This window comes from Rhinolophus ferrumequinum, chromosome 12 (genome assembly GCF_004115265.2).
Source record: "Rhinolophus ferrumequinum isolate MPI-CBG mRhiFer1 chromosome 12, mRhiFer1_v1.p, whole genome shotgun sequence".
NCBI lineage: Eukaryota > Metazoa > Chordata > Mammalia > Chiroptera > Rhinolophidae > Rhinolophus > Rhinolophus ferrumequinum.
In genome coordinates this window covers 79727210-79748096 of record NC_046295.1, presented here as the reverse complement: position 1 = coordinate 79748096, position 20887 = coordinate 79727210, and the positions used below count along the sequence as shown (strand labels likewise).

At 52.9% G+C, this 20887-nt stretch overlaps 1 protein-coding gene across 2 annotated transcripts in view; it reads left to right on the top strand.

Annotated features, from left to right (window-relative positions):
* The window catches only part of MED27 (mediator complex subunit 27), a 191358-nt gene extending 171216 nt beyond the window's left edge, over window positions 1–20142 (top strand). For both annotated transcript variants that reach the window (XM_033123817.1, XM_033123816.1), the window contains 2 exons: window positions 17247–17324; window positions 19567–20142. In XM_033123817.1, the coding sequence (XP_032979708.1) occupies window positions 17247–17324; window positions 19567–19701 (213 nt within the window). In that variant the 3' untranslated portion in view covers window positions 19702–20142. The remainder of the gene's footprint in view (window positions 1–17246; window positions 17325–19566) is intronic.
* Window positions 20143–20887: the final 745 nt, after the last annotated feature.

The window sequence follows — 20887 nt, the reverse complement described above, 5'->3', positions numbered from 1 at the left end:
TTCTGGAGACTGCTGGGAGCCAACGTGTTGGGAGCCTGCAGGGGCCAGGAGGTGAGAGGCAGAGCCGGGGGCAGCCTGGGGCTCCCAGGTCCTGGAACGGAATTTGGGTTTTAGTCTCAATTCAATGCAAAGCCTTTGAAGGGTTGGATGCGGAGGAGGGACATGATTTTGCAAGCTGGGCCCATGTTATTCCCACTTAAGTAATAGTTGTGTCCGAGGTACGCCGGGTAGCTTAGAGAGTGCAGGGCCTTGCTTTTAATCAAGGTGAAGTTAACATTACATAACATAACATAACATAACAGCATAACATAAGGTAAGGTAACGTAACAACGTAACATAACGCAACACAACATAGCATAACATAAACCACTTCAGAGTGGACAGTCACGTGGCTTTTACCGTGTTTTCCAAAAATAAGACCTAGCCGGACCATCAGCTCTAATGCGTCTTTTGGAGCAAAAATTAAGACCTGGTCTTATTTTACTACAGTATAAGACCGGGTATAATATAATGTAATGTAATGTAATACAATACAATACAATACAACACAATAATATAATACCAGCTATAATACAATATAATATGATATATATCACATAATACCGGGTCTTGTATTAATACCGGGCTAAGGTCTTATTTTCGGGGAAACATGGTAGTACCTTCACAGACCTGTGGGGCCACCACCTCTATTTAGTTCCAAAACAGATTCGTCACCCCAAAAGGAAACCTGTACCCCTTAAGTGCCAAGCATACGGCTTTTGTGTGAGAGGAGCGTAATAGACCAGCCCTCTCGTGGTGTTCAGCGTGCATCAAGTTCACGTTGGTCCTGAACGTTTGTGGGAAAGGCTAAGCGAAGGACTGATGCTGGGACCAGGGGCGGAGTCTGAAGCTCAACACCACACCTGCAGGCGCCTGTGAACACATGCAGATGTCCTGATCTGTCACAGCCAAATGCAGTGTGCCACCCGGGATTGGATCCTGAAACAGAAGGAGGAGATTGATGGAACAACTGGTGAACTCCAAATAAGCCCTGGGGTTAGTCAGTAACCAGTAGTGGTTTCTTACTTAGGACGGACATACCAGGTAATGAAAGATGTTACCAGTGGGTGAGCGGCCTGTGGGAACTGTGTGTACCCTTTGCAGCTTTTCTATACATCTCAAGCTAACCCAAAATTAAAAGTTTACAAAGAAAATCATGGTCCGACTCCCCTATCACTGCTCTGCCCTGCAGAGCTCCCCAGACCCCCGGGGTCTGGAGTCTGAAGGAAGCAAGTGTGTGGTTGTGTGGGCTCCCGTGGGGTCAGTTCTGATCTTAGGTTCTTAGCTGAGTGACCATACCTGGGGCATTTGCTTGTTCAGCTTGCATGGAGTCTCAGCCTGCTTTGGTCAGTTTCCCCCCAGCGAGCTGGTCCAGAGCATTCTAAGGAGAAAGAATACTGTATCACCTGCATCTTGTTTCGCTTTCATAGTGAAAAACATTAAAACAGCTTTTGGGTTCTTTTTTACCCTGGTTGATCTTAGTGTCCTCTGTACAAAAGGCGGGTGGTAACATCGGGCCGTGGGCCCTGCAGACTCACAACCTGGTATTTTAACAATGAGCAGTTTCCATTCAGATGCCCTTTAGGAGGGAGCGGCTAACGTGCTTCCCTTTGCGTATGTATTTTTAATGTTCTGTGTAGTATTAAGTCTTTGAGTGCGAGCAAAAAGTTTATTAGGAAGTTGTAAAATGTGTGAAACACAGATTTGGTGAAGCATAGATTTTGAGAGACAGTGCTGTATTTTTATCCTACCTCCCCTAAAAATAACCCACTGAGCACTCTTTGTGTTTGTCTAAACCACAAACACACACTGAGGCAGTGTTTACAGTCGGATATTGGTCTAGTTGGAAAAATTTGGAGCACCTGCCAATTCCTTCCTTGTAGTTTATATAACATGTTTGAAGCAGTACAAACAGATGAATTTGTAGGGATGGGAATTTTATCTCCACTGGTGAATGGCGTATTGTCTGTATTTGTGCAGACCCCTTTCTGAGATTCTCTTATCATCCCTACCTTCACCTATTAGTAACTGAGTGGACGTGACCTCTGATATTCACCTGTCCTATATAAATGACCCACAGTTTGGGGCAGGTGATGGTGCTTTCTGATTAGAACTAAAGGTAGATAACATTGAAGTCTTTTCCTTTTTCAGAGTCAGGTAAGAATTAGTGGATTAAAGAGCCCTTTCTCTTCCCTTCTAAAACATTGTCTATTTGCTGTCAAATTAAGGAATATATTGGAAAATCATGTATTATAGAGTTAAGCTTAAACCTTTATCAATAAAGCTTTCAACTAATTACCGTCTCATGGAAAGGGCTCAGGACTTTGTTTTAAAAAGTCTGTTTTGTGTAGTTTGCTTGCAGAAGCCCTGGGCAGAGAGGGCGGGCACTGCAGTGTGGAATGGGGACGGGTGGCTGCTCTGCTTGTGTCGTCATGTCAGTTTCGGCGTGTTGGTGGTCAGATGCAGGCCTTGTGACCCACAGCCGCGCCGTGTTCGAAGCAAAGCGGGGACCGCCTTGGCCGTTGCAGATTCCGAAGCCCTGGTGCCGTTTATGGGCTGATGTTCAGCGTTTCAAACTCAGGATGCCAACAGAGACGGATTAGGAGGCAACATTTCTAATCTCTGCTTCTCAGTATCTGCTTTTTCTCAGAATTCTTTTATCTTCTTATCCACCCACTTAAATTTCGGCTGTCCCGGCTGATGTGGCTTGTAGCATTCACTGGAAAGACACTGTGCGAGAGCCGTGGGGTAAACGTGCCCCCGCCAACCGCTGCCTGCCTCCGGCCCTCCAAACGGTCCAGGCGGGGGATGGGACGGACTAGCTGTCGGCATCATCCAGAAGAGCTCAGCCCGAAGCAGGAGGGAAAGCGCGCTGGGAGGGGACAGTGCTGTGGTCCAGGAGGGTCCTCCGTCATTAATAAGGGGGCACTTCCCGGGCAGAAAACAGTTCCCAGCCGTCCCGACCGTGGTTGTAGGTGCTGTAACTGCCGCACCTCCAAGATGGGGCTCTTGGGCCGCCAGCGTCCGCTGTCCTCGGATGGTTAGAAGAATTCTCCCTGCATTGCTCTGCTGTAGAAGCCCAGGGCTCCTTTCTTTGGCATTCATTATGTGGTTGCAATTACCGTCTATGTGTGTGTTCTCCTGCCCACAAGTAGCAGCGGTGGCCACCGCAGAGAGATGCCTGCTGGGAAGGCGGGAAGCTCTCCCAGGTCTTCCCCTCAATGTGACAAAGCAGGAGTGTGGGAAGGGGGACTGACTCGCAGAGCCAGACAGACTTTACACTCGCCTTTTTATCTCTGGAAAATACTGTCAGGAGCTAAGCCGCACACCTGTCAAATTCTCCTCGGGCCGTGCCTGACTCCCTGGGTTAAAGACAGCACACGAGGCCTGTTGCAAATCCCACCACGTGAAGCTAAACGCGGCCGGCTGGCCTGCCTTTTGTCTGCAGCGGGGACTCTGTCAGCGAGCCCTTTCCCTCTCCCTCATTAGACCCCTTCCCCAGTGGTGAGGAAGGGCGGAGGGCTGGGGACAGCTTGCTGTGGGTCTGTGGCTGCCAACAGGGTCCCCTCATTGACGGCGGTGCCCAGAGGTTCTGTGCGCTTCATCCTGGAGTGGGGAGCTTTTTATAGCCACTCGCCTCCAGCAGAGCGGATTCAGAGAAGGGAACTTAGAAGTCGGGGGAACCATCTGAAAGGGCAGAATCACAAAGAGCCAGGAAAGGTTTCAGACGCGTTCATATTTCTCTGACATTTAAACTCTGCGGGGCAGTCACTGTTTTGCTCTTTCACCTCCTCATTTCAGAACAGTGTGTGTTTCTTCCAGTAACTTAGGAAGAGTAGGAGCATGTCTGCAGCCACTTCCTGCCTTAAATCTTGGCAGGGAGACCTAAGAAAGAGGTGGAGTGTGTGCAACCCCAGGTGAGGACGGCAGAGACGGTGTCAGCAGGACTGACACGCGCATCGCAGGCTGTCCACTCGGAGGTAAAACACAGAAGTCGTAGCCCACGGTGCCCAGTGCTTAGTCCACGGTCATTATTCCAGAGGCAGCAGAGGAAGAGTAACCTGTCAGTTGTGTGTCCTGGGCAGAACTTAGCTGTGCGTCGGTGGGTTGTCCAGCGGTGGGGAGTGTCCTGGGCAGGTGCCCCTGCTCCTTCATTCATCTGCTCCCTGGTTCGTCCTTTCGCTCACTCATTCATACTTTGCTACAAAGCCAGACCTCTGTGTGGGGACAGACTTATCACGGGGTGTTTCCAAGTGGCTACCTGGTGCTTTGCAGAAGAGGGAGTCACGTGTACAAGAGTCGGTTCTCTGAAACTGGCTGCACGGGGCACCTGGCATAAACTGTCCACTCACATTGGATGGTGCTAGTTCCAATCCCAGGGACAGAAGCTGTCCAACATGCACGAGTTCCCAGGGCAGAGGACTGGCCGCTTTTGAATGCGGCTCTGTGGCATGTTTGCACTTGTCCCTGCTGCAGTGTGTACGTCGCCAGAGGCTCAAATAGTAGGCATGCAATTATTTCAAATCGCATGCTCTGTAATACCTAGAATTTCTTCCTACCAGCTCATTTACATTTCCGTTCAGAAACCCTTCTTCAGGTGCCACAGGTAAATAAGTGGTTGTGGAGGTCCCGTGCCAAGGCTCTGCCCTTCCCCCGGCTTGGTGCCTGCATCGGCGGAGGCCCCACACCTGGACGGATCCGCAGTCTAGGGGGTCTTCTTCATACTGCGAAAGGGCCTGTGCTTTTTCCAGATCTTCTTGCTCTGCGGTCCCCTTTACTCTTAAGTGCTGTTGAACCTTTTCCAGTGAAGAGAGCTTAGGTTTTGTGGACCGAGCATGGTGGTGTTTGCGTTTGTTTCCGTGTGTTCCTATGCTGCCTGACAAGTGTGTTTTGGCCATCCCAAACGGATAAAGCCGAGGGAACAACTCTCAGGGGTACGAGGGCGAGTGGGCAGTTGGTACAGGACGATCAATTCCTGTCCGCAGACTCCACACGAGAGATGGTGAGGGCAGGTGCCTCCTGAGCCAAGTACTGGGCTGTTGACAGAGTTGGAGAAAGAGGCGATGGACAGTTCCAGGGTCATCCCGAAGGGCAGCCCCTTTGTCAGCTGACAGCTGGCCTGTATTGACCAAGCTGGAGAAGCAGAAGGAAAACAAGAGTGGATGTTGTTAAACGTCACCCCAGGGGCCCTGGGAGCTGAGAATGGCGGGAGGGATCAGTACGCGCTCCCTGCAGCTGAAAAGCCTTTCATCGCCACCTTTTCTCTTAAGGGGCATGTTTGACTGTTCACAAGCTTCTAAATCCAGAATGGATTTGGTCATTTGTTTTCCCCTTATGACAACCCAGTTCCTTCCCTCTGCCAGGCTCCTTCAGCTCTGCTGAGTGTGGTCATGACCAAGAGCCCTGTTCAGGTTCTCACGTGTACCCCGCTTTACAGTTAAGTGGAGCGGGAAAGCCTGGTCCATCCTGCTGGGAGTGGTTTGTGGTTCTCTGCCATTAGAGGAGTCAGAGTAGTCGCTTTCATCTCTACAGCTTGTTCTTCCTGAGGGGTTGCACGGGACTCACCGTCCTCCAGGTCAGAAGCTGACAGCTGCTACCATTCCCCAAGCCGCTTTGCACAGCCCAGCAGGCTGCCCAGTGCCGTAGGGTAACTCCCCGGGACCGTGCCTGCCCACTGCACCATGGATGCCAGCCGACCGTCCTCTCTCTCAAACCCTGGCTCACCTCCCATCACATTCCCCGCCATGACTGTTCCAGAGAGAGGCCATCCAGCTCTGCTGACCACTACTCCGTGTGTGGCCTGACTCACGTCAGTTTCCTCATTTGTAAAATGGGAGCATAAGAGCCACTGCCTCACAGAATTGGTGCGACATTAACTGAGTCCTAAGTGGGAGTGTAAGGCGACCTTCTCACCTGTGACTCCCTCGGCTTCTGTCACGTGTTTGTCGGCAGTGGCCGTGCTGTCCCCTCATTGGCCACCCCTGCTCACGCCTTTGCTGCCACCTCTTCCGGTCTCTCCACAGTGGACACAGTGGAGAAGACGCAGGCCCCGGGATCAGACACGCCTGGGTTTACGCTCGGCTCTGCTGTGTATGAACTGGCTGGAGGACCTTGGACCAGGAATATAGCTGCTCTTCCTGCTCAGGTCGCTCCGCCATAAAAAAGGGAGAAACAGTAAAACCTGCTTCATAGGGTACAGTGATGTGAGCAGCACTGAAGTACTGCTGTGAGGTGCTTGGCACTAGGTTGCCCAGAGTAGGTGCTCAGTAGCTAGGAGCTGCTGTTATTAACACTGTCGTGGGGAGTAGCACGGAATGCCGAATCTGTGGCCATTTGGATGGCCCATTTTGTTAGGTATTTTTTTGTGACGTAAACCAAAGACCAGCAGCTGCCATGACAAACCCACAGACACCCACCGAAGCATCGTTCATCCTCACTTTTCTCTAGGCGTGTTATCTCTTCTGGCCCCAAAAAGTGAGTTATAGCGGGAATAAGACATCGGAAGTCACAACCACCCAGCAGGGCCCTTTGGGCGTCCCTGGCGTGCTCATGTAGCATCACAGTCCCAGGACCTGGAACAATCCTTCGTGTCCTGTGAGGGCTGGTGAGACCTTGGGTGATCCTAGAAGGTACGTGAGGTCAGAGTTTTCTGCCCTGACATCCCATCTCCCCACCCCAGCCCCCCAGCAGGGACTGGGGAGATGTCACCAGGTGCCACGGCGGCAGAGCTGCCTCTCGGCCAGGGCTCACTCCTCGCTCTGCGGTGTCTGTTCTTTCTCCTGCAGTTGCCTCAATTTTGATGGGGAAGTAGGTGGTGGTGTCTGTATTTTCTTGGGAGCCCAGATGTCTTTGGATGTGCTTCTCTATCTGCAAGGCGGTTGCTGCAGAAAATAACATCACACCAAGTGGGTACAGAACAATGCAGGTGTCTTTGGACTGGGACTTTCCTGGCAGCCAGCAGCAGAATCTGGTGTTTTACCATCTTGGAAAGCGTTGAACTTTTTTGTGTTTCATCTAAATGAAAAGCCTAATTCCTTAATCCTGGGAGATGTCAAGGGCCTTTCGTGTGGCTCCGCTCAGCCCTGCACAGGCCTTTGGCAGAAGTTTTTGGCTGTTCAGGACCCTGGAGAGTTCCCTCACAGCCACCTGGGCTGTTCCTGTTTGTTCACCCAAGCCCGCCTCCCGGGCAATGCCCTGTGACCTCAGCTTTTGCCACCCTCTCACCCCGCTTTCACACTGCTCCCCGTCCCCACTGACCACTGCAGAGCCACCTTGTTGAGTACTGTGCTCTCCTGAGAGGCCCTGAGCTAGGCCCAGGGGGGACAGATGAGGCCAGTGTGGCCTCATCCTCATGGAGAAGACAGCCTGGCACAAGCTGGGGGCTCCCGGTCACAGGCCAGGCAAGCGCGGTCCAGGGTGTCCACAGGGTGCTGCTGTGGGAACAAGGCAGGACAGGGAAGGAGGCCCCTGGGCTGAGTCTTGAAGGGGGAGCAAGGCTTAGCCAGAGATGAGCGTTCCAGGCTTGAGCACAAGATACAGAGTCGGGAAGCAGGTTTGGGAGGAGGAATTGCTAAAGCAGCCGGGTCGCTGGAGTGTGACTGGAGCTGAAGGGAGGCAAGGCTGGCGTCACGTCATCCAGGACCTCATGTGCCATGCCATGGTGTTTCGAAGGATCCTGCAGGTGGCTGCAGGCTTTTTTGTTAGTTTTGTTGTTTTTGTTTTATTTATGCCTCTGGAGGCCACCCTCAACCAGTCTGTACTCAAGCATCAGGGAGTTGAGGGCTTCCCTTTGCGATGGCAGTGCCATCTTGGTGGGACTTTAAAGAGGGTCAGGATGGAAACTCCCCCACCCCCAAAAAAAAAAAATCTCCATTATGGACGCCCTGGTGTGCGCCACAGGCTATATGCAGTACTTTGTAAATGAGGTCTCATCCTTCTCAGTCTGAGCTGTGCCCAGGGATTTTGAGCAAGGTGGCACAGCAGTGTCTGTACACACCTCTCCAGGTCCAACCCGCGCAGCTCGCCTCTGGTCTCATCCCAGAGCAGCATGGCCAGGCTCCAGGGGACATGTATAAGCCTTCAGAGCCCATGCACAGTCTTCTGCATCAAGCCGAGGAGGAAGTATTGATCTCGTCTAAGTAATCCCTGGTCCCGCTGGACAGCAGCGCTTCCTCCTCGGGCCTCAGGCCTGCTGAACCTGCGGCGTGCAGATCCAGCGTACAGATTAGACTCAGGCAACATCATAAAAGCCTCCACTCTCCTGGACTTTTATCCCAGTGTTAGCAGCTCGTCTCTGCTCCTCTCCCTGTCGCCCCACCCCCAGCACTTTCCAGACTGAATTCATAGCATTTCCATTTTGAAATCAAGATGGTTCCTCTTCATGGAATGAGTACTTCTGGTACTGTTTTAAATATTCTTCATGAAACCAGAGCTCATCCTCAGAGCAACGTGGCTGGCAGGGCTTGCTGTCTCTATAAACATTTAACACACTAGGTTCACGCTTTTGATTCCTGGTCCCACAGAGAATTTTCTCCTTCTGAGATTCCTACTGTCCATCTCCTTAAGGGTGGGTCTGTCCTCAGCAAAACCCTGAGAAGAGACCCAAACTCTTGAGCTAATCTCCTTGTGTAGCCTTTAAAGTATATCCAGTGAATGAAAGTTTATTTTTATTTCTGTGAGTTGCAGGACCAGCACGTGTACAACCAAGTAGCAAACGTTTGGCTTTGTTCCTGTTAGTTTGTGCCCCTGAGTCTCCTTGAAACCCAAAAAGATGGGAAGAGGTTTCCAGCACCATGAACGGTGCAGCGCTGATGTCTCCCTGGGGTTGAGCTGACTCTCTTAGCTCTATGTCATCAGCCCAGAAACCAAGGACTGCACGAGGGTGACAGCAGGGCAGCAGGTGGGTTCCTGGGGTGGGGCGGGAACTTGGCGTCGCCGCCGCCCCCACCCCCCACCTGCTGGGATTCGCGTGTCCTTTCTAAATGTCACTTAAATTGGCCTGAGGTGGAGCTCACTCACCACAGGTGTCGCCTCAGGGTGTGCAGTCAGGCCCCACTGAAAACCCAGGCCTGACGGCACCCGATGGTCCCAGCCTTGCACTCTTACCAAGGCCAGTGGGGACAGTGATGACCCAGCCAAGGTCACCCAGATAGTGACGAATTCAGGGCTGAACCCTGTCTCCTGTCGCTGAGTGTCACCTTTTTCCCCACCATACTGCCTTTTCTCGTTAATGCGAGCCAGGGAGAATCTTTTCCTCATAGTATGTGGAAGCAGGTACTGGCTGGAGGGAAGCCAGAATCTGGGTCTCTACGAAGCTTGTTTTAAATAAGCAACTTCTAAACACTTGGGTACTTTTCCTATTTATTCATCTTGCGGGACGTACTTTTAATAGTCGGAGGCCCCAGCTCTCCCAGCTTAGCGGAGGAGGCCTGGGGCTTCGTGGGCTGTGTGCCGCAGATAACGCAGCTCTGTGCCATTAGTCCGTGGCATTAGGAAGAGCGCCACGGAACTGGCTCGGTTCGGGCTCAGCTCCCGCCAGCACTGCCCACAGTCCTGCCCCCTGGTGGTGGGAAGCGGACAATGGCCCCCGGCCCGTTCGCTGTGGTTCCTAATGCGGCTGACATCAGAATCACCTTGGGGCGCTTTTTAACAGCAGGTCCTGGCCCCCAGCCTAGGCTGCCTTCTAGAAGCTGAGGGACGGTGCCTTCGGCCCATCTCTGGAGTGTGTGCTCCTCACCTCTGCTGCACTGCAAGCTCTCACTCTGGCTCAGAAGCCTGCACCTGGGACGTTGCCTACAGTCTTAGCGCCTCAGGAATCCCTGAGGACAATCCCTGGGCCACTAAGAAATACAACTGACTCGCTTTTTAAAAGCGGAAACTGCCGGGGGATGAGATTCCATTACGAGAGCTTTTGTCCCCTGCCTGTGTCTCCCTGGTCCTTTGTGTGTGTCACCACCCTGTTCTTTGGGCTGCCTGTACTGATAACGGTCTGTCAGCTTGCCCCAAAACCTGTGCTCTGGGGGCTGTCCTTACACGGAAAATAGTCTTGGCGAACCTAAGCCCATTCTCCGTGCCCCACAGCTGGCAGGAGGGCACAAGTGGGAAGAAGGCTTTGGGCTGTATATGATGATGCAAGTCCTCATTGCATCAGGAGGATCCCCCCTGTCTCTAGCACCCCCTTTTTTTAGCACTGTATTTTCATTTCCCTTGGTTACTGTGCACACACTCCTGACTAAATGCTGCAGGCTTTCATTTGTCCTGTTTCCCCTTCCTTCTGCAAGGCAGGGAGATGCGCTCAGTCTGGAGACCTTGAGGCCCCTCCCCGCCCCGTGTGTGTCAGGCCCTGTTCAGGGTGGGTGCCTGGGATGTGGCAGTGAGAGGGCGGGCAGAAGCTTCCAGCAGGGAGGCGGAGGAAGTTGTGTGAACTGGAGTGTAAGACTTGGGCTGCAGTCCTGCCTCCACCCGAGGTGGAGGCGTCTCGGACTCCATTCCCTCCTGAGGAGGAGCGGGCCTGGGTCTGCTACCTCCCCACGTCCCCCAGAGACCTGGAGTGGAGGGTCCACCAAGCTCAGGTCCTGCTCTGCTGCTCGGGAGCTGCTCGGCTTGGGCAGGTCACTCAGCCTCCCCGGGACTTGGGACTTCTCATGGGAGCGCTGTCAGAAGGTGGTTGTGGCGACTGACATGACATAAGGATGTGACGACTCCCATCTGGTGGGTGCTTGCTATTGGTCAGACCCTGTTCAAACACTTTCCCTCCACTGATACATTTAACCCTTGTCCAAGGTCACACGGCTCATAGGGACAGACCAGATCCACGCCTGGGCCCTCGCCAGGCTGGGCGGTATGGACCAGCCCTTCCTTGCCCAGCTGCCCAGTAAACGCTGACTTGGGCTGCTGCCGTGACGGGCGGTCGCGTTGGGTGTAGCTGAAATAACTCGTCATCCCCAAAGTACTCTCTCGCCGAGGTGCCGGGAGTGAAGATGTCAGCTGTCCTGCTCACAATATGGTGGAGGAGCTTTGGGACAGTTGTTTTGACTGGCGTCGCCTTTCCCAGTGTGTTGACTAGAAGCTGTTTCAAGGTCTCTTGAAAGATTCCTTTCTCCCTCTCTGCGCTTAGTTCCCATCCACCTCTTTGAACTTGGGGCGGGGCGTGGGAGGGGAATGTCTGTGAGCCCTGTGGGTGGAGGCCGAGGGAACAGTGAGGTTCATAGAGCAAAGCGGGTCTGCTGGTGGACGATGGAAGTGTCACCGACTCAGAATAAATCAGCTGCGGTCCAGCGTTGGGAAAGGAGGAAGCGCACCCACACCAAGGCAGAGCGTCTGCGGTTTTTCTCTGCCTGGAGGTGAGATGGGACCTGGTGTCAGGCCTCCCATGTCACTCACCGCCCACGCCTCCCCTCGGGTCAGTCCGTCCTTCTGTGCCACCCTCGCTGGTCCCATTGCTGCCATTTCCCCCTGCTCCTCTGTGCCGGTCCCCATCTCGCTGGTTTATTGTTACTTTCTTGCCTTCTCCTCCCCCCTTCTCTTTGGGTTCGCCATCTCTTTTGATCTTTTCACAAGCTCTTTTCAAACCCACACTCACTGGTGGGATGAATGGCGTCCGTTTCTCAGCATTAGTGCCCTTCCTCTGCCTCCACTGCTGGGAGGGGCGGCTTTTATCTCCCAGCGGAATCTCATTAGCTTTACAGGACAACAGGACGAACCTCAGCGAGCTGGCACGGAGTCCATTTAAATTAGTTAATAGCAATTTTTTTGTTGTTGCCCCAGGCCTGTTTTTTTCCACATCTTGGATGGTGAACAAAAAAAAAAATCTTTCTTGTTGAAAAGTGTAAAACAAAAATGTATTGAAGGTGGCATGCTTTGACAAAAAAGGAAAATGATTATAGGTGAATTTCTCCAACATTCAACAACCATGTCTGGCCTGGTGCTTTGGAGTTCGGTCACGGGAAGCTGAAAACCAGCAGTGGAGGAGTTTGGGAGGAAGGGAAGGAAAACATGGCCAATGAGTCAGCTTTGTTTCCTTCTATTAAAATATTTCTGTAATTGCTGATGGCAAATTAAAGAAATTAAATGATTGTGTCAACACCAAAAAAAAAAAAAAGCCTCCATTTGGCAATTGAGGGAGCACTTTATACTGGACCTTCCGAAAAAGAGCCTAAATTTGGCCAGATTGCTGGCCCAGTAATGGGGAGACTAATTACACGCCCTCCCAGGAGTCAGATTGCAGAAACAGAACTTGGGTGCCCGACTGCAGCCATACCTGGAGGAGGACACTTCCCAGTTAGTTCAGTTTATTCTGCGCAACAAGCCACCATGACAAATCGAAGCTGCGCCTCGCATCGGGACTCTGGCTTTCCAAAGACCACCAAGCTGGGAGGTGGTGGGCCCGGCGCCCCTGGGGCACATGCCTTCATCAGGAAATAGGAGAGCTGGCCAGGGGAGGGAGGCAGCGTGGGCAAACAGCCATCGCCCCTCACCAGGTGCGTGACCTTGGACGTCCTCCCACCCGCTGTAAGTCTCCATTTCCTCTTCTGTACGAGGGAAATAAGGAGCACACCCCCCTCAGCTACTGTGGGATTAAGTGTGAGGGACGCAGGCATCGTAAACTCGCACTAATACAGTGATTATAAGTTAATCCGAGGGTCCTCAGTGAGCACCTTCCAGAAGTGGGAAGACCCCAGCGCCCGTGGAAATGTCTTCTCCTCACCCTCCCCGCCCCTTGGTCCACAGCAGCCCTGTGACGTTCAGGGGATGTCATTTGTTTTGATTTGTGAAAAAGACAGGCTCTCCTTCAGGTTTGTACTCCTTCGTTTTGTGCCTCAGAATCAAATGCCTGCCCCTTTGGAAATACTCTATCACCCGGCTGCTCAAAGCCTGGTCCCTCAACAGCAGCCTTGGTGGCCCCTGGGAGTCAGGTGGCAATGCCCAGTCTGGAAAAGCCCCAGCCCAGACCCAGTAATCAGTGTGCGCAGTGGCCGGGCCCCGGGGACCGTGCTCATTAACATTTGCCTCCTTCTGCACTTTCGCATCCGCACCCGAAGAACAGCTGCAGAGACTGGCTCAATTTCTGGGCCCCTCCTGGAGAGGCTGAGTCCAGGTCTGCGAGGCGCCCAGGGCTCGGTGATTCCAGCGCTGCTGGCCCATGAACCACATTGCAAGCAGCACTGTTCTAGACAGACATTCCCTTGGCCACAGTTTGAAGTCATGTGCGCCGTCACTTGTGGGAATCCTGGACCTGGCAAACAGGAAGTAAATCTCCAAGGAGGATATATCAGTGTGAAGAGGAGAGGTGGTGCTGCTGTAAACAAAGGACTTCATGCTTTTTGTCACTTGTGAGCATTTCTGGCTCATGCGACTCCACCATCCTGAGCTGTCAGAGACACTCAGGGACCCAGGCCTAACCGAGGCCCCACCATCTGTGGGTGGCTCCCAGCACCGCAGGGGAGGACAGGGCATGAGAATGCACACTTGCCCTTCACTGGCTCCAAACAGAAGGAACACACCTTCTGTGTCCTGTCGTGTCGGCTGAACTAGCCACGCAGCCAAACCAAACTGAAAAGTTCCCGTGTGCCACGATGGACAGGAGAGCCGGGCATTGAGCCCTGGGAAGTCCTGGCGCAGGCAGAAGGGCCAGGATCCCAGCAGGCTGGGGGTCGCCTGGCGTCGCCAGTCCTTAGCTCCCGTCTCCCCACCCCCACACAGGAGGACCTACACAGACAGGGTCTCTGGTCTCAGAGTTCAGTCAGGTTAGGGGAATGGACACTAAACAAGGAAAGATCCGAGCAAGGAGACAGGACCCACAGGGTGTTCTGGGAGTCTTCCCTGAGCACATGGGTCTAAACGGGGCCCAGAAAGAGGAGCAGGAGATGGGGAGGAGACGGAGCACTTGGGGGCCAAGATGTTTTTAGAGGGGGGCGAGAAGACGGGAGGGGAGGAGAGCGGAAGAGAGGAGAGAGGAGAGGAGGGGAGGGGAGGGGAGGGGAGAGGAGAGGAGAGGAGAGGAGAGGAGAGGAGAGGAGAGGAGAGGGGGCAAGACCAGGCCCTGCAGGGTCTCGGATGCCAGCTCTCCGCTCCTGGACTCTGTCCTAAGTGTGGTCACATAACTCCCGGAGCGTTTTCAGTTTGATCCATAGCTTATTGAACAGTATGCACACATGAACAGTAATCCTCATGATTGCCCCACGTGATGGGTACTGTTTGTTCCTATCCCCATTTCCCAGACGGGAAAACTGCAGCTAAAAAAACATGAGGTTGGCCCAGGGTGGCATTGCTGGAGGAGGTGGAGCCCGAATTCAGACCTCCAGAGCCCCTTCCCCATCGCTCCAGAATGTCCCTTGTGAGGGCACAAGAGCAGGTGGAGGGAGCTAGCTGGGGCTCTCCTGGTCCTGATGGGGAAGCCGCAGCTTGGACTAGAGTGGGACAAAGTGGCGGGATTAAAGACGAATGATTTGTAACGCCAGGCCTGCGAGACGAGTGCATCTGCGCAGTGGGACAAGCCCAGGTGCCCGGCTTAGACCCCTGGGTGGGTGGCGGTGTCGCTCCTAAGAGCAGGAGGAGCAGCAGGTCTGGAAGAGCGCGTTAGATGTTCCTGTCATTAGCAAGATGTCTTGCCTGGCTTGGCACCTTGTAGTTACCAAAACTCAGCCAGAAGAGCTCAATTCCAGAGGTCAGCTAAGGAAGGGACGGGGAAAGGGGCACAGATTCGCCAGGCCAGGCACCCAGTGAGCAGGACGGTGTGGGGCAGAGGTGCGGGTCAGTGTTTGGGGAGAGGTCCTAAACTCCAGAGGCCGCAGGGCGAAGCAGGCTAGGAGTGAGACCCCGGGGACGCCGGCAAGCTGCAGGTGTGTGCCCTGCCCTGAGGCCTCTGGGATGTGTGGAGGCCAGGCCACACTCAGTGTTGCTTGGAGCTGGGCCTTGTGCCAGCACCTCCCATGTTGGACCCGTGTCATCCTCACCCGCACGGTGACCCGTGAGGCAGGCACACTGTTACTGCCGCCAGATCTTCTGACACTTCCGGAAAAGCTGGGGATCCGAGTTGGGTGAAGTTTCCAGAATGTTAAATGTCGGTCATTAGTATTAAAAATTGTAAGAAGAAAAGCAAAGATAACGTGCAGCCAAACAAACATCCGGCCTTGGAGGTGGCCTCTGGGCGGCCGTGTGGTTAGAGAATCAGACCCCGGGCCAAGGCGCTCAAGCCACTGAAATGGAGTCTTCCCTGGGGACAGCAGGCACCTACCAAGCCAGCCCGGCTTCCATGCTGTGACACTGGTGGCGTGTGGGGCAGGGCTTTGTTAGGGGCACTGTACACTAAATGGTAGGGGCAGGAGAAGGAATTCTCCAGAAACTTTGTTTCTATTATAATGGCAAATGTGATTGTAAGGAATGTCTTAGCAGCTTATAAAATGGCACTTGCTGTTTGTTTTTTTTATTATTATTATTATTTTAGCAAGTCACCTGGACAGGTAAGAACCGAGCTTCTCAGCTCAGGACCCTTGGAGCGCGTTGGCGGCTCTGTAGCAGCAGTTAATTTCACCCTTCCAGTCGCCCGCCATTTTGCCAAGTTATCATCACTACTGTGTTTGAAAAAACGTTGCTCATTTTAGAAAGCTGTCTGTCAAAATGCTTGAAATAAAAAAGTCTTTGCACTTGAAGGAATAAGTACCGTTTGGATAAGAATTCCGCAGCTGTGGTGAATACTTGAACTGTTGGCTGCATTTGCAAGACAGCCAGTGCGGGTGTTTGTGGTGAGGGGGCATTTCTAAGTTTCTTTCTTCAACAAGCATGTTGAGCACCTGCTAATGCTGGGCGATGTCCTAGGGCTTGGGGACACAGTGTGACCCCTGCCCCCACAGAACTGATCATCTTGTGGGGTTCACCAGCCCCCAAGCCGGCCGTCAAGGTCTGGGGGGGCAGAGGGCAAGTCCAGAGGCCAGGGGGAGCAAAAGAGGTGGGGAGGCAGGCTGGAGGGTAAGGGCTTCACATGCCCGGCCATTATATCCAGGGGCAAACTGAGGCTGAGAGAGCGTCTGTAAGGCCTCTGGACGCTGAGGTGCCTATGTCCTCACTCTTGGGGGTGTGCCCGTTCTGGCCTTGGGTCTGGACCCACAGCTGGACTCATTTCTGATCGTCTGCAAGCCAGCGTGTGGGGCCTAGTCCAGCCCTTCCGGTTTCCACCTGACGGGTGAGCTTAACTGCCCCTTAGCTCGTCACTTGGTGTTCTGGGGGGGCTGGAAGCTCGTACGTCGACACAGGGTAGACCCGTGTTGGTTCTTGTGCACAAAGTTTCATTTTGTTATTTAACCACAGCACTTGCAATGGCAAGAATCCCTAATGAGGACAATCAAATAAGCCATGTGTTCGAGCATAACCATCAAATTAGATTAAACCTATTAACTTGCTGATTGATGGCAGGCATTAGCAATCGTCGTGTCATCAAATTTCCAAACTCCAGGGCATCTGAGACCAGCCCTTTGTTTTTCAGAAGGGACACTGGGACCCGGAGAGGTTAGGTGGTTGGACCAGGGTGAGCAGACAGCCTGGGGCTGAACCCCAGGTGCGTTCCATCTGGTCCCCGAGGCAGTGGTTTCCTTGGCTCTGCTGCTGAAGCCTCTGCTTGGAGTTACGGGATGGGGTGCAGCCCAGAAGGGTGCTGAGAATAGACCCCTTCTTCGGGAGAGCTGGTTGAGCACCACTGTGAGTGGCAAAGCACCTCAGGAAAGTAATGGTGAGACCCCAGGGACGGATCATCAGAAATGACAGATTCCTGCTCACAGGGCCTACGTGGCTACAAATGAGGAGACAGAATGAGAATGGAAGGAAGCAGAAAGACCAATCACCCTGCCAGGAGTGTTCCCGTGTCAAGGTGAAGTAGATGTGGACAGACGGGAAAGCTCCTTTGCAGCCCCGCCCTCTGAGATCAGACGTCTCTGCCTCCCCACGCCCCTGGCAGGCCCCTCCTCTCAGGTGCTCCCACCCTGGGGTTTTTCGTTTCTGGAACATTCCACACTCCACTTGCCTGTAGGCCTGCATACGTTCCTCCTTTCTGTGCCCCCCCCCCAACGTTGCTAACTGATTGTGGTACTTCAGATTTGATTTTAGATGTCCTTTCTTCCAAGAGAGGTCCAAAAGCAGATTTTTGTCATCTCAAAGGACTGCGTTCATCTTGTTTTCTCTATGCCTCTAACCCCGTCATTGTCCTTGGTTCCCAGGTGACAGACCATGCCACCACCGCCCTGCTCCACTACCAGCTGCCCCAGATGCCGGACGTCGTGGTCAGATCCTTTATGGTAAGTGGCTTTAAGAGCTCAGACTCCCATTTAATTTAAACCTGTGAGAACGGGCAGCTCGGCAGGTCCATAGGTGCTGTGTCTTCAGGTTACGAGGGCCTTGCAGTGGGAGATGGGCCGGTTTGGAGCTGATACTTTCTCTAAATTGGGAAGGGATCTCGGAGAAGTGCCTTCCACTTACTTAACTGCTGTTTTCTATCATAGCTGAACAATTGGTGGTTTCAGAACTGATCTTCCAACATTGATTTAGTCGGTAGATATTTATTGAGTGCTAATCTGTGCCAGGCTCTCTGCTCGGCTCTGAGCATCTTGCAGTGACTAAGACAAATCTTGCAGTTCGCCCAAGACACTTAATCCTTAGATTTTCAGAGTTGGTGCTCAGGATGGAGAGTGACCCCCAAACAGCCATTCCACTGGCGTGCTGGAGTCAGCTCCTGCCAGCTCTTGTTAGACGTTCAGAATTTTGCCAGCCAGTTGTTCGACCATTGGTAGCTTGGAATCGAACCCAGATATTTGCACCATGGAAATCAGCAAAGCCCCACCAGCCCCAAAGCCAGTTCATCAGCACGCTGCTGCCCGAGTTTCTCCCATGCCCACCAGCTGACCCAAGCAGGGCCGACAACTGGCTCCAGCCCATCCTGACAGAGCGGGCCAGCTGTTTGAACATCACGCTGACACGGCTTCAGGCTCACCTCAGTAGTCTCCATCTTCCACTGCTGCTACAACTCCCTTTTTAATTCATGCCAGAAAGGCGGCCAGTTGGAGAACCTACTGGAAAGCCTTATACCTGTTAGCAAGTCCAAATCAGTGTTGACAGCTGGGTGGAGTGGTGCTCGTGCGATTCGTCCCATCACGTTTGCCTCAACCACTGAGCTGCGTGCAGAGCCTGTGCTTCATTTCTCGGGAGACCACAGCTGGCTTCACGGCGTTGGCAGGCCCCTCCTCTCTCAGGTGCTCCCGCCTGGGGTTTTCTAATTCTGGAACATTCCACACACCACTTGCCTCCGGGCCTGCATACGTTCCTCATTTCTGCGCCTCCCCTCCCCCTCCCTGCACAAACCCAGGTGGTTGGCACAGCCGTCCATGTTGTGCTTCATTTGTGTGTCCAGAGAACAATTCAGTTAACCGTCTGCATCGAGCTCTTCATTCCTAAATAGATGCAAAGGCTCGTTTTTTAAACTTATGTGTTGTAATGCCCACTTTCCCTTCCGTGACTGACTTTGGGATTTGGGGAGGATTTGAATTGAATTAGCACCGAAGGATAAATTGTTTAACCGAATGCTCCGTTGACCTCGTGTTTATTGCCCGAACCTCCAACACTAGCCTTTGGAACGGGCAGTACCGCTGGGGCGGTCTGCCACCGTGAGGGCAGCTGCGATGAAGACAGAAGGATCTGTGTCAATAAACTCCACCAACCTCTGTAGAGAACAATTTTCTCTTATTGATGTAGGTCATTAAGTGATGAGATTCGTGTGTCCCTGTCCCAGTGAGGACTTCTTACCTATTGCTGTGGGCTTTGAGTTGTGTGTGTGTGGTTTTCTTGTGTGTGTTTTCCTTTTTTTTTTTTTGGTAGCGAATCTCCTTGAGTGTGAGAATTGAGTTATGTGCGTCTCATCCTTATGTATGATGCCCGAGAGAAGTCTGCACTCTGAACCACTCAAGGGTGTTATTTGCCGCTTATTGTGTTATTTGGTGGCCCCAGGTTGTCCCCGCCCTCCCCCCAGGTGTGTTGGGCCACAGTGTGACAGTGAGTAATGACCTCTGAAATCGGATTAGAAAGAAGGCACATTGACCTCAGTGGAGAATTCTAAAGTCGACAGGACGCGAAGCCTCCCCTCACGTGTGCATGGCCTCTGCTTGGCCGTGAGCAGCAGACGATCAATACTAATATTCAGAAGACCCGGGACTCACAAATGAAACGTGGTTACATGCCGCCCGGAGCCACAGGCCTGGGGCGGAGTTCACGGCCACTCCTCCGGGAGCACTTCCTGCCTTTCAGAGCAGAAATTGCTATTTTAAAAACTGCCTCTGTCAGGCGGGGCCGGGGAGCGGCAGGACTGAAACTCAGCTGTTATGACCTTGTGGATTCCACGTGCAGCATTCCGTAAAGTCCCAGGGCACCTTTGGGAGTCCCAGGGCGCTTTCGTTCCCTGTCCTCGACAACATTAGCCTTGACAGGAAGGATGACGTTGGAAGCACGTGGATTCGATTTATTTCATTTCTCTCCTCACTCTCTTTTTAGACCTGGTTAAGAAGTTACATAAAGCTGTTCCAGGCCCCGTGCCAACGCTGTGGGAAGTTTCTGCAGGACGGCCTTCCCCCCACATGGAGGGATTTCCGAACCCTCGAAGCCTTCCACGACACCTGCCGGCAGTAGCCCCGCGTGCCCCGCCAGCGCAGACCCCCGGGCAGCACCTTCCCAGACAAGCCCCAAGTGTACGCATGCTCAGGCATTTCCTCACTGCCCCGTATCGATGCAGCCCCCCACCCTACCCCTTTTGTAAAACAGCGTGTCGTTGTTTAAGACCGAGCCCCTGGAATAACAGTCCACCTCTGTGTGCATGGGACTGGTTAGACACGTTAGCGCCGTTATGGAAGGCCAGGAAGACCGCCTTGGAACTCAGGATGAGGAAGTTGGGGAGCATGACCTTCCATGTCAGTGTGTCAGCGATGCTGGAATTCACCCTCCTGGACCCCGTGCTAAGTCCTTTCCATGAGCCACTGTGGTTGGTATGAGCCCTGTTCACACATGTTGCTGCCATGCGGGGTGTTTGGTTTTGTAACTTATTTTTAAAAGCAATAAACCTTTTGTACCCAGGACAAGGCTTCGTCTCCTCTTTCTTAAAGCACTTCTTAGGTTCAGTTCGGTGAACATGTGAGTAGATCTGGGTCTTCTGGAGAAAACAAAAACTTAGTACCGTCTGCGTATAAAACATAGTTCTTTCTGAAGACATGTCCCCTGCTTCTTGCCTTCAGGAGAGAATGTAGTGTTGCCAAATATTCCATTTGAAAAACGTTCTGGTGGCTTGAAAATGGATTGTCCTGTTTGAGGAAAAAAGTGCTTAGATGTTTCTTTTTGCTAAACCAGTAGCGTACGTCCCCCAAAGGGAAAAGGACCTGCCCGGGTCACCAGCTAGAACACAGATGAGCAGGCGTGACAGGTGTGCCTGGCTTGTTTGTGCCAAGTTTTGACCTAAATATTACTATGAACAGATTCCAGCCCAGTCTGCTGAGTTCATCCAGGGCCTCGACCCCACGTTTAAAGCCTAAGTTTACAGGAGGCTGCGCTGACCTGGTGAAGTTCTTGAGAAGGATGTCCCGGGAAGACCCAGAGCCTACCCGGCCCAGCCCACCCTACAAATTGCACTCTTTGCCATGAACAATGCCAGAGAGACGCCACCTTCTGAGATGTCCAAAAGAATGAGTGGTTCCTACCAGGATTCTGGAACCACCCAGACACTCCCCACGTACTCCCACCAGGCTGAAAGGAGCCAGAGAATGAAGGGATTAAATGATGGGCCAAACGATAGCACAGTGCCACTCCAAGGGTGGCCCAGCAGCGT